General features: G+C 38.2%; 1 protein-coding gene across 3 annotated transcripts; it reads right to left on the bottom strand.

Annotated features, from left to right (window-relative positions):
* Window positions 1-319: 319 nt before the first annotated feature.
* LOC103712745 (transcription initiation factor IIA subunit 2) lies at window positions 320-11,121 on the bottom strand. 3 transcript variants are annotated; one of them, XM_026806802.2, is made up of 5 exons: window positions 10,853-11,088; window positions 7,112-7,781; window positions 5,887-6,018; window positions 5,751-5,801; window positions 320-775 (listed from the first exon to the last, which is right to left on the bottom strand). In XM_026806802.2, exons 2-5 carry the CDS (start codon window positions 7,133-7,135, stop codon window positions 635-637), a joined length of 348 nt encoding a protein of 115 aa, XP_026662603.1. In that variant the 5' UTR covers window positions 7,136-7,781; window positions 10,853-11,088; the 3' UTR covers window positions 320-634. The 3 variants fall into 3 exon arrangements, with proteins under 3 accessions (XP_026662603.1, XP_008797584.1, XP_008797583.1); XM_008799362.4 differs by lacking the exons at window positions 7,112-7,781; window positions 10,853-11,088 and adding an exon at window positions 11,100-11,121 and having other exon boundaries at window positions 435-775; XM_008799361.4 differs by lacking the exon at window positions 7,112-7,781 and having other exon boundaries at window positions 435-775; window positions 10,853-11,085.
* Between the last annotated feature and the right edge of the window lie 1,714 nt (window positions 11,122-12,835).

Here is a 12,835-nt window from a genome sequence, read left to right as displayed (position 1 = left end):
GGCCCGGCCAAACCCTAAGCAATGCCTATTCATGCAAGGCCCTATGATCCATTAACGTTACCTTAGGTTTGGGTCAGGCATTTGGACCACAATCTAAAGCCCGACAAGAATTAGGTCAGTTCTACCAGACATCTACGAACTCCATAACTAGCCTTACCAATTGACTGGTCATATTTATGTCCATCAATTAAACTCTGCCATGGTATGTTGTTTTGACCTATTGATAAACCAACAAACAAAACTAAATAGAAAACAAAATGCTGAAAACTATTTCTGAAGAGAACCAAATAACCAAAAAAAAGGGGCAAAATAGTTCAGATTTCATCTTAATTAATTTGTGTTATTCATTAGATCACCAATAGAGAACTAGGTTAAGGTCCAACAGGTACAACTAGGTTAACCATTGCCATTTGCCATGGATATTTCCAACCGAGTGGAGTCAATGGATGCCTAGATAGGCCCCCCAACACTATGTGTAATAATGCAAAAGATGCATTCACAGTGCAATTACTTAAATTCCTGCGAATATCTATGTCAAGAGCATGTAAAAAACATACCCTAGTATATTGGTTCAGCTGCAGGATTGGTACTTGCAAATCCAAAAGTAAGAGTGCAAGATAACATGTAGGGGCACTCATTGAGTAAGCAACTTGGAGTCGCAAGCTACAATCTTCACTCTCCCGACTTGTTCAGGACATTCGTCATTCTTGAATGTTGCACGCTGTAAGATGAAGGTCCAGACATTGTCACAAAACCTGTAGGTGTGCAGGTGTCCCTGTAGAAAAATATTAGACATACAATGAGATGGGTCGCACATCATAGCACAAGAAGCATCAAAACCAGGGAATATGAAAAGATGGCAATGTGAAAGATGATATGAAGAGAAGAGTAATAGAAACAATCAAGAATAGATTTCCAAACCAATGGGTATGATTTTCTTAAAGATTGCACATACATGGAGGCTTGGGGTGATAAAAAATAGAAGTGGTAAAATTCCCAATAATTCCAGATTCAGATTGCCCTATTTTGCTTTTTTTTTTTTCAATAGAATCCAGCAACTGTACAGCCCCGATATGCATGAACTGAGCCAGGCCTATGTCACATATTTGGGAATTCTTAAACTTGACAGAGATCTCGCACTACAATAAAGATAGGATTTGTGTCAATCAGGCAGCCAGCTATAGACCAGGAATATGCAAGAAATATATGCAGACTTGCACTGGGACCAATAACCCACATTCAAGAAACAATTTATCTGTGACTTCTAAAAACTTAGGTTCAATAATTGCATAATTTTGCACATTATAGACCAAGGCGACAGGCATCTCGTGAGAGATGTTCCCCTTCCTCAACAAGTGGTCTTACTCAAACGTACATAGCACTCACAGGATTGAAGCACATAGTTATGACAATCTACTGTAGCGATCTTGAACCGCGTTGTACTCTAACTTCACACTTCAGAAATTGAGAGTGAACTGTCATCTCATTAGACCAATCCCCTTTGGACAAACAAGAATGCAGAGCCCCATGGACAAAAAAGAGAACAAACCATGTAAATCAAACAATGCCTCTAATGTGTTGAAGTTCAAACTACAATGTAAAATTTGGCAACTACCATCAAGTACGAGAAATATACATCAACTTCAGTGAAGAAAGCAACTAGGCATTTCTTCCGATTAAGCATAATGCATTGCCATATGAAAAGCCTCGCATTCTACCTTAAAGACTTAAAATTTATAGCACCAGAAAGATTGCACTTATTATCGATTATTAAAAGATCAAAACTCCTTTCATTTTTAGCAGTCCTAGTAAAAACAACCCCTTTAGAATGACCAGAGCTGAAACTGTGAACAATTCTTTGATAAAACCAGTGCTCATTATTAAACAATATAGATGGAGCACAAGTACAAGATCCTACCCCCATTCCCAACAATCTGTTAAACATGCATCTAATCAGATTGGCATGCATATTATTTGCAGCCTATGGCAATTGACATAACATACACTCATCTCAGTTCATAAATAGACAATGACAACATCTGAAGATAGACCAGAGATCTAAGTGAAGTCCTGGTACTTGGTTATCAATTGCACGGACGAGTGGAGAACTAAACAAAACAATCAGAATGCCTATTCAAATTTAGTTATATTTATTCATATAAGAGAAGATCTCAAATCACTATGTCCAATATATAATCAAGCCTAAGTATAAACTACACATTGTAGTCTTTCTGTAAATGACATGGCTGCTGATCCCATTGATAACGTCCCATCTTTCATTGAAGCTAAGAATGCGGACTAGAGTAATATGAACAACTGTGAGATGTGCCAACACCTACCAATCTAACTCATCAGCTTCCATGGAGCTCATAAAGTAATGGGAGAAGGGCGGTAATATCTACCCAAGAACTAGATTTGAGAAACAGAACCTTCTACCTGTAAAGACTCTTTATACAAGCTTTCACAAACTGAGCTTTTCCAAAGGCATTGCTCTAAAAGTGGCTGTCCCTAGCAAGTTTGGCACATCCTTTCAAGGCTTTATATAGTTCCAAGTGTTCTCCTTATGTATGTATCCTACTCCACATCATGTAAGGACTTCTAATTTTACTGACAAAGAAAATGTAGAAAGATCTCATGTATTTAACAGCAAAGCAAATAACGACTTCATAAATTCACCTATGAAGAAATTACCCTAGCATTATGACTTGAAATGAACTTCGACTCCCATTCTAATCTAGCAATTTTATAAAACCAATTTATCTTTCAGCGTTGTACCTCAATCTGCCAGGAAATATTCAAAGTGATCCTGAATGAATTACAATGAAGCAGAACTTCCCACCTAATGTACAAGTAGTGTCAAAGACAGTACAACTCAACAATATGTTGGACTTGGGAGACTTGAGTGTCATCATCACACTTCCAGTGGTATTATAATTTCCCAATATCAATGTTCAGTATCCTCTCTCTATCGCTCAATTATTCTAATCTAATTATCCATTTCTGCAAATTTCACTCTAAGTCATCATTCTTATGGATTGCCTGCTTCTCCAAGATTTCAACCAATCTCGCCAATTCATTATGCTAATAGTTTCAAGAATTGCATGCTCCAAGTGGACACTAGCCCTACATAAGTTCAACATCTAGCATTCTAACCCGTTACTTCTAGCCTAGGCCAAGATTTCTACACCCTCAGTTGTGCCAGAACAACTACAAGATCTTGTGATACAAGCCAGCAAATTGACTGCATCTCATCCTTAAATATTGCATAAATGAGAATGGAATGTAACTCCTTTACAGTATACCTACGCAATAATTATACCATGTTTGCTATCACGGTCACTCAATAGTCAACAGCAGATACCACAGCATAGGAGGGCTCTGCATCATGTCTCCAGCCTGGTGCATTAGCAAGAAGATTCGGTGGCATGATATGCTGTACCGGTCGGTACCGGACGATGGGTATGGATACTGGTACTGATGGGTACGGGTACCGGTATGCCAGTGTCGGTATGCCTGGCGAACCGCATACCATACCGTACCGACACTCGGTACGCCTATACTAGTGCGGCACCAATACGGGGTCCGGTACCGATACGGCGAACCTTGTTTGGTGGTGATCAAACCTTAAAGGAAAATAATGACGGAAAACAAAGAAGAATAAAGAGAAGAGAAATTGGAATGAGAAAGGAGATACAAGGATTTGCAACTTGGATCTTTTTCTCATGGGCTAACTAGAGACTTGGCTGGTAAAACACTGTACAAGAGTGTGCAGATGAGACTAGATGTGTCCATAAGGTCAAATGTGACTTCCACATGGATATCCACCCATGTGCTTCACTCAAGTGAGACATGACATATGACAATGTATGTGATGTGGAAAACCACCATATCATGGGCCAGCTTTCACCTTAGGTAAAGTAGTCTACATAAAACAATAAAAACAATGTTATAAGAGACCGTCGCTTTGGCTGCCTAAACACACACTTAGGTGAAGCCACCAAGGCATTTGCCTTAATTGTTTCGCGCAGTATTTGACTATGGAAGATGAGATAGCTTTATGAATCATGCTAAGGGAATACTTCGATATATTGTTTCTTTTTTGTTATGCTATATTTCATTCTTTGGATCATAATATTTTTCTAGACTTCTCCTTATATACTGTTATTTTTTAAATTTATTTTCAGGGGTTTCTTTGACTTCTAGCCTCCCATCCAAGCACCTGGTAAGTGCCAAGAATAAAGGCAGCTCCCAGCTGCCCATTTGCTGTCTACAATTTTTAAAATTATTGAAGAAAAGAAAAACACAAACAAGAGAACATATTGATGATGGCTTAGTTAGTGAATGGCCAAATGGGAAAGCGGCACAATCTGGAAAGACGGATGATAGGAGTAGAGAGATGAAGTTATCAACAAAATTATACTCCTCATTTACATTGCATCTTTCCAAAGGTGTTTCATCCTCATTCATTATTTGAATTGAAATCTTTCAAACATTTGATCCTAAAGAATATATTGGTTCTAATGTTGTGGTGGTCCGATCATCTCTGTTCTTCATGCTCTCAATACCATTGCAGACATGAAAAGGCCAAGACATGAAGTTACTAACAGGAACTATGATGAGTTTATTACTGGCTTACCAAAAATATGTGGTTCAGTGATTGGAGCCCCAATTGGTTCATAAATTACTGTAGATTCTTTACTAAATAGAGATTTGAGAACATTGCGATGAATGCTTGCAATAGGTTTTCTAGAGAGAGCAATAGTGGGAAGATGGATGGGGAAAGAGAAGTTCCATGGCTGTGGTTCTTTAATTCTGAGGCTTTACTTTTCCTATAATACGTTTCGAATCAACTAAAGCATATTTTGTCAAAAATTTGATAACAAAGATGTGCTTTAGTACTTAAAAAAATGTTTGAGCAACATCTTCGAGGTCCCTCAGTTCAACTAGATCCATGATCCACAACATAAGGCACATATTACCAGTGATATTTTTCATATCACAGAGAAATTGTATTGCTGCTAGATAAATGTATCATTCAAATAGAATACAAGGTTAATGCTATGCTAATAAAAGTGGAACACAGGATGCCAATCTACTAATATAGAAGGCTACAATGAACCTTGCAAGAGATTTTCCTTCTGTGCAGCTTTACTTTGATGCCACCATCCTTGGGAGCTTTTTTTTGGTTACTTAATGACTAATGCGACCCTTTTATCTTCTTTATTCTAAAGCTTCAATATGGTGTCCATTTCACAATTAAAAAAGTAAAAGAAAAAAGGGTTACTGCCCTTTTAGTGTTCAGCAATTATTCCTTCACTAAAAAATACGCAAAGTGATGCATGCAAGTTTAATCTTCAATGGAATCTGTTCATGCACAAATGAAGCTTAAAAATTATGTTCCAATCGATGTTTGGAAGGAAGTGACAGCAATAAGAAATAAGAATTTTCTAATCAGCATAAAAAAATACTGGAAACCACTCTAACAGAATAAAATAAGTTAAAAAATGATGTTTATGAGGAAAATTGCTGTTGTCAATTAGATTAGAAATCAACAGATTACAATATTGTTATGGTTCATGTTGTTGTAGGTTCTCTCAGAGTCATTAGGCCATTCTGTTTTCTTAAAACAAAACTTAAAGATTAGTTGTTCAATCAGTATCAGATCAAGCATCGACTGTAGAACAAAGGGGCTGGAACCCAAATGCAGTGCAACATATACACCATATAAGACAAATACTGCAGATCCTTACCTTGATAGAAACCTTGCTCTTCACTTGGGTTTCCAAGGCCTCCGTCATTGACTAGAAGAATTTGAGAAAAGAAACTACATAATCAGGAATCAAATTTTTCAGGGAAAATAATAGACTTAAAATGTACAAATCTAACCTTATCAAACTGCACCAGTACTTGGATAGCAAGCTCTGGGCTTAAAGTCCCATTAGAGACCATCTCATCTAGGGTCTCTGTCAAGCACATGCCAATCGAGGACCTCCGGTATAACTCAAACGTTGCCATTACCTATTTTATATTCCAATGCTCAAAAAATTAGGAAAAAAGAAAAGAAATCCCAAAAATTTCACCAAAAAAAGATAAACATAATTAAGAAAAAGTCATCAAAATTTTAAAAAAAGTGTAGGATGATATTTTTTTTTAATAATATTCTGTTTCATGATTACTACATCAACATAGTTTGATGGCTTAGTTTGGTTATATCCATAATTCGAAGGTTCCAAATAATTTTTTCAGCAGATGGAAAGCAATACCAACTGGTTGGCAGCAATGAGACAAAACCATATCTACAGCTAGAAAAATGAAACAAAAGGTACAATATCTGCTTAAGTTATGTTATCCAAAAAAGCTAATTAGAATAGTTACAAAAGTTCTGCTTCCAGCTGTGTGCTTCGAGATCAGTTTCGCAGTGTGAAGACTATTATGGAGGTGCTAATCACACACACCATTGAACCTTATCAACCATGATTCATTCTTTATTATTTGAAATCCTCCCATGCAGATGCAGCCTGAGAGGATTTGTAGAAACCTAAGAAATAAAAATACGACACAAGGTTCAGAATCTTACATTGGGCTTCAGTTTCAGCTGAGCCACAAATGAGTTTCAAGTTTGATATGTACAGTTTTAGTAAATTCCATTTTGAGTTTTGGAGCTTAAGCTAAGAAAAAGGTTTAAAAAGAAAAATAAGAAAATAAAGAAAAAAAATAAGTCAACAATAGATATCATATGCTACATTAGAGAATGCTCTACTGTTGGAACCTTTAAGTTCATTATGTGTAGCTTTAGAAATCTGAAAGCTTTAAAAAGTAAAGATCATTTAAAAAAACAGATAGGATTAAAAAAATTATATTGGTCAATAAAATATATTAAACACCTTTTTTTGAATGAAAGTGAGAAGAAACTTACACAACTTATTAAAAGAGAGAGATTACAGGAGATATTACATACCATTTTAAAACCATTTGTTATTTGCTAAGAAATTTATACACCAGATTCCAAGTTATGCTGTCATACTTCATAAAATTCAAGCAAAGGTTTACATGAACTTGCTTAACTTTGAAATGCTGATATAACTAAATAGCTGAATCAGATCAACTTCACCTGAAATTCGTTGCAACCAAACATCCATATGCATTCTAATCAACCAAAAACTTGAAAACCAAGCAAGTTTTCATCAGTTTTGATCCGAGTCGATTTATTTCATCTGAAAAGTTAACAGTTCCAGCCAAAGCTTCCAACTTGGTGGTAATGGAGTTTTTCACATACCATGAACAATCAATTCTTTCATAAGAATTCTCGGCACAAAGGCTTTACTACCACTTCACCGAACATCATTTAGATTATCATAATCCTCTTCTTATTGAACACTTCATTGACTCTAGAATTCAATAACTTCTTCAGAATGTTACATACATTGTGATGCTTTCCTCAACAAACTCGGTGTATGATCCCACTGTATATCTTTCTGATCATCCTCCTTAAGCCCTGCTATGTATATGATTGGATATGATGCAGATATTGTCAGTTTGCAGGTTGATTCATGGTTTTTGGCAACCAACTAGGTAGTGTTTGAGTGAGAAATTATAAAAGCCTTGTGATAAAATGATGATACTTTTGGCATGTCATTCAACCAGGCTTGTGAGCTTCTTGATCATACTTCCACCACATTAGCTGAGATTTAGTTTAGCCAGCAGGTTGATAGGGCCTACTGGAGATGGGAGTTTCTTCCTTGCAACTAGCAACGTAATATACAATGTCTTTGCGATCATACCTTGAGATAAAAATTGTGTTAGAAAGTCGAAACTTAGTCCAGGGATAGAAATAGGAACCATAGTGCAGCTCTATTTAGCAAGTCTTACTTAAAGAGCAATACAATTAAAGACTATGCTTGTTAAAGTAGATTGCAGCTAGGAAATTCTCATACATACCACAATGTTACATGCTCATAGGGACAATACTCTACCACAAACTCCAGGTATTTCTCAGAGCCACTTTTATTTCACCCTATATTATGTTACTGCAATTCATTACCTATTTTATGAAATATCCCAATGATCCATGCAAACCACTCTATCACAAGAGCACAAACATATGTTGCACCCTCACCTTTATAGTGCTCCATCAAATATATGCTATAAGCCGAACATTAAGATAAGTTAGATGAAATTTTATGATACATCCGAGATCCACCTATTTGTAGCTTTCTATAGCCAATATTTACTAAGCACTCACACAAAAGCTCCAAAGCATTCAAAGCTGTAGCTAAGGATTCTGTTGGCCCAATTGGCAATTGACCTCATCAAGTATAGTACAGCACCACCTAAATGTCATGTAGATCGCTATAATCACCTTGTTATCACAAAAGACCTTTCCTTTCTTAATCCCAGCCTCTTATCTATTTAATCTTCATATAAGGCCCACAACCTGTGCCCACCCTTTCAATTTCATGTGAATAATTCATGCATTATCTAGAATAAAAGAAAAATTACATAAAATTGCATAGCCAAAGGAACAAATGAAAATGGAAGAAACAGAAAATACCGATCAAAAGTTCAGAAAAGAAATTAGTCAATCTAAAAAACCCTCCCATTTGTCACAAGCCTCCTACCCAGGAAGCATATTCACCGAACATGAGATCCCAACCTCCTTCAAATTTCAATGTCCAGACTCCAGACTCTGATATACCATGCCAACTTTACTACTTAGTGGACAAGCATCTTACGATGCCAGTCATCCATGCATGTGTAGGGCAAAACCCTAGCAAGAAACCATTGTATATTGACAAGAAATAGTCGCAAAATAATTGAAGTAGTATTTACCCACAAGAAACAGTATAAGATAGAAAAGAAAATCGAATAAGGAAATCGAAATAATACTATGTAAGTTGAGAAACTAGCTAGTGCTTTTGGATTTCATCTCCAAATATGTTCAAAAGTTTGCTAAAAGAAAACTTATTTGATAATCATAGTAACACATAAATGATGAAGGAGCCACTTGCTTATCTTCTCTGATAAGGAATAGACTGAACTAATGATTTCTCCAATAAAATGGAAAGCTCCTTTCTTGATGGAATTTAAATAATTTCTTGTCAGAATAACTATTAATTGCCAATAAAGTAATGACCTTTGAAAGTGGACTAGAAAGTCCTTTCTAGATGATGCATATAGAATCTAAATCCTTAAGGAGCTGTGAGATGACCCTTTTAGTTGTTTTATAGAACACACAAGGGTAGCCAACCGATGCAAAAGAATCAGAAGAGCAACAAAATCCAACTTACCAACCTAACTCAATTCACACTCAGAATAACTCCTTTATCAGAAAAAAAAAGCCATCCCAAAAGTAACAGGACTGTTGATAGACTTGCTATGACAATCTAAAATCTGCACATTGACCTACTTAGAGCACTCCTAATACTGAGAACATCAACTTCCATATATGGTAAATGACTTGAGCCAAATAATCCATTACTCATTGACAAGTTCATAGCAAGGATAACAGGATAATCATGTATTTTGCATCAAATTGCCAGTCAGTCAGGTGACGCCTGCATATGATTTGAACACTCAAAATCCCCAAAATTCCTGAAAAAATGGACGGTAACTTATTCCAAATGCTAATAACTAGATATTTAGGCAACAAGCAAATAATGTTGCAAAATCGTATCCGGACTCAAATCAAGTAAAATCCAGCTGTCAAATTTAGATACTTCCAAATAAAATTATTGATGCTTTTTTATTAAACACTCACATTATAAGGAAATCAACTCCAATGAGAAAGCAAATAGGTAGACTGTATACAATCACAAACTATGCCACTATTTCAATGTTGTCAAATGGTAGACATAAGGAAAAATTGATGATAATTACTCCTATTTACCAGTTACTAATTAAGTGTCACTATTACAGGATCTAAGCCTCACACAATTTTGTGGTACGTAACTGCAAAAGGGCCATCTTAATTTCTCAGAAGCATCAATGTTCTCTTGGATGATCTTAGCCCTTTGTTTACATCCTATATAAGATTTAGCTACCACTGATAGTCGTAGGAACATAGCTTTCCCATTTAACTGAAGATCCAATCAAATAAATGAACAAATGAGATCAGGCCAAAAAAATAGAGATATATCTATAAAACATGAATATTGAATTACCAATAGATAATGAATAATGAAATCAAGAGGAGAGAACAATCATGTGCATGTGCAAGCTGGTGCAACTTATGATCTACTGAAAGGAATAATGACAAAGACCTCTAAAAAAAATCTAAAGTAGTAGTTAAATATATTTTTAGCTTCATCTTGTTGATTTAGCAAGCATATGGCATGTGGTATGTGGAAACAATATGGAGTCCTTTGAAGTTTGTGTGGATGGTAGAGGCCCACATATGAGCAGAGCAGAGAATAAGCTCAAGAAGCCATAAACCAAAAGCACATTGCTTATCACTATCAACGACTTCCAACCCTCCCCCAAGCAACAGAAATTGTGATCCCAAGAAAGCGGAAAAAAGGAAAAAAGAAGACGATAACCAAGTCCCGAATTTATGGCTAGGTTACACGATCAACCCAAAACACACAATTCTATGGATACGCATTCGCGAATGCGAAATCTAGTTTGGCGTTTCAAATCCTACCCAGCCTCAAAGACAAAAGAACTACAAATCAAATCATAATCAAGAACATAGGAACAAAAAAATCAACGAATTCCAGAAAAATTTGCCAATTTGGGGCATAGAAATCGAAGAGATCAATCAAAAAGCGAACGAAAGCAGGAAAAGAAAAAAGATCGTGCGAAAGAGTATCTTGATTCAGACAAACTACGATAAAGTATAGGAAAACCGGATCACCTCCGATCGAAAGATCTCGGGCTCGAGGAAGATCGCCGGAACCCAAGGTCCCTGGGGTCGAGACGTGAAGTTGGCGAGACGGGGAGCGGAATCTGAAGAGCTAAGGTGGGTGGCAGAGAAGAGGCATTCCCTCTCTCTCTCTCGCTAGTTTTTTTTTTTTTTTTAAGGACGGGCGGACGGATCATACAAACCCAGTATGATATGAATGAGACAGAAAATAAAATGTTACGTGAGAGGAAGAACTGACGAAGTCGTCCCTAGATTCTCTCTTGAGTGCTCCGCCGCATAGAAAGCGATCCAATTTACTAAATTATTTGTCCGGACTATAAAAGAAGTGCACACCTTTAAGCTGCTCTAAATATTGACCAAAAGCCGGTGTAAGACCGCTGCTCCATCCAGCCCTAGATCCAACTGACCACGATGGCCAAGTCACCCTCAACTACAATATCGTTGCCCTCAGGATCCGCCTAGCATAAATAATGCCTGCCCAGGCTGCTTTTAATTACACACCAGAAATCGAGATATCAAAGATCGTAGATTCGCCTGCTGCCAGCAACGTCAAGTTTGGATGTCGGATCACAAAGTCGGCCCCTCCTCTACTGCCTCTGTGGACAACTACCATCAAAGTTGAACTTGAGAAAACTCGGAGATGGGGACTCCCATATAAAGGTAAGTAACCAGATCACTGCAGGAGCAAAGTAGGAGTCCCAGGTGTCCCAAGCTGTCGCCATCACTCCAACGAAGGTAGGATGAAAAATCTTTGCCACCTAAGTCATGGCTCTCTTGAACACAAGCCTAGCCGATTGTCTAACGCCCTCAAAGATATGGGCATTCCTGGTCAACTAGATGTGGTAGGCGATATAAAAGGCCCTAATGAACCACTGTCTAGACCACACACTGCTGATACTGCCCCGTAGAGACTCGAGGAAGGTCAAGGCTGGCGTAGATGAATGGAGGAAGTTCGTGGGCTGGCCAGTGAGTCTGCACACATGAAGGGCTCTCACAACGAAAAAAAACATGATCCACAGTCTCAACCACATCATCACAAAAAGGGTAGGCTGAAGGGATGGTCATCCCTTGGTCCCTCAATACCCCCTAGTGGGAAGGCATCCCCAAGCTATCTTCCAAATGAAAAGGCTAACCCCAGGGTGAACACCAAGCCTTTAGATCCACGCCCCATCCAACCTCTGGGGCGTGTCTCCCCTACACAGGTCATAGAGGTCCTTCACTTTTACCTTGGAACTACAAGAGGACCTCCAGACTCTCATGTCAGGGCTACAATGGGAAGGAATCGCAATAGAGAACACCTTCTTAGCCAGTTGATCACCGAAGAGATAGGCCATCGGCTCCATATTCCACCTCCCCTCCTCAGGTTGAAGCAGATCACAGACTCTCAGACTAGTCATCGCATCCGTGCAAACCATAGTTGGCCACCTCCTTAAGGGAAGGTCAGAGAGCTAGGCATCATCCATCACATCCACCGGCCATCACCAATCAACCATCTAATGTAGGAGGAGAGCTCCAGTGCATGGGCCCAAACCTCTCTCCATATGAACGAGCAACTCCTACTAGCCCATCTGTTAGCATCGAGGGTCTACGAGCCATACTTGGCCCTCATTACCGAGCTTCAGAGGCTCTCTAGCTCAAACAGGAATCTTGCAATATGTCAAGCAATCATGGTCTCTCTCCTAACAAGCACTGAATATCCAAACCTCTATCACAGAGGGGCTGGTAGACCGAACTCCAAGCCACCAAGTGCACCCCACCCTAACCATTGTGAGATCCCCACATGAAGCTTCTGAACATCCACTCAAGTTGTGCCAGTAGGGTCTTCAGCAGTATGGTGTTAGAGAGGAGGTAAACAGACATGAAACTGAGGATGGATCTGACCAAAGTCACTCTACCTATCATCGATAGGGATCTGGCTTGCCACCCCTCTAGGCGCTCCTGCACCCTCTACACGACTATCGCACAATCGGCCCT

The sequence above is a fragment of the Phoenix dactylifera genome, chromosome 1 (assembly GCF_009389715.1).
Source record: "Phoenix dactylifera cultivar Barhee BC4 chromosome 1, palm_55x_up_171113_PBpolish2nd_filt_p, whole genome shotgun sequence".
NCBI classification, from domain to species: domain Eukaryota; kingdom Viridiplantae; phylum Streptophyta; class Magnoliopsida; order Arecales; family Arecaceae; genus Phoenix; species Phoenix dactylifera.
The sequence above is the reverse complement of the archived record's forward strand: the minus strand, read 5'-3'. Positions and strand labels throughout refer to the sequence as shown.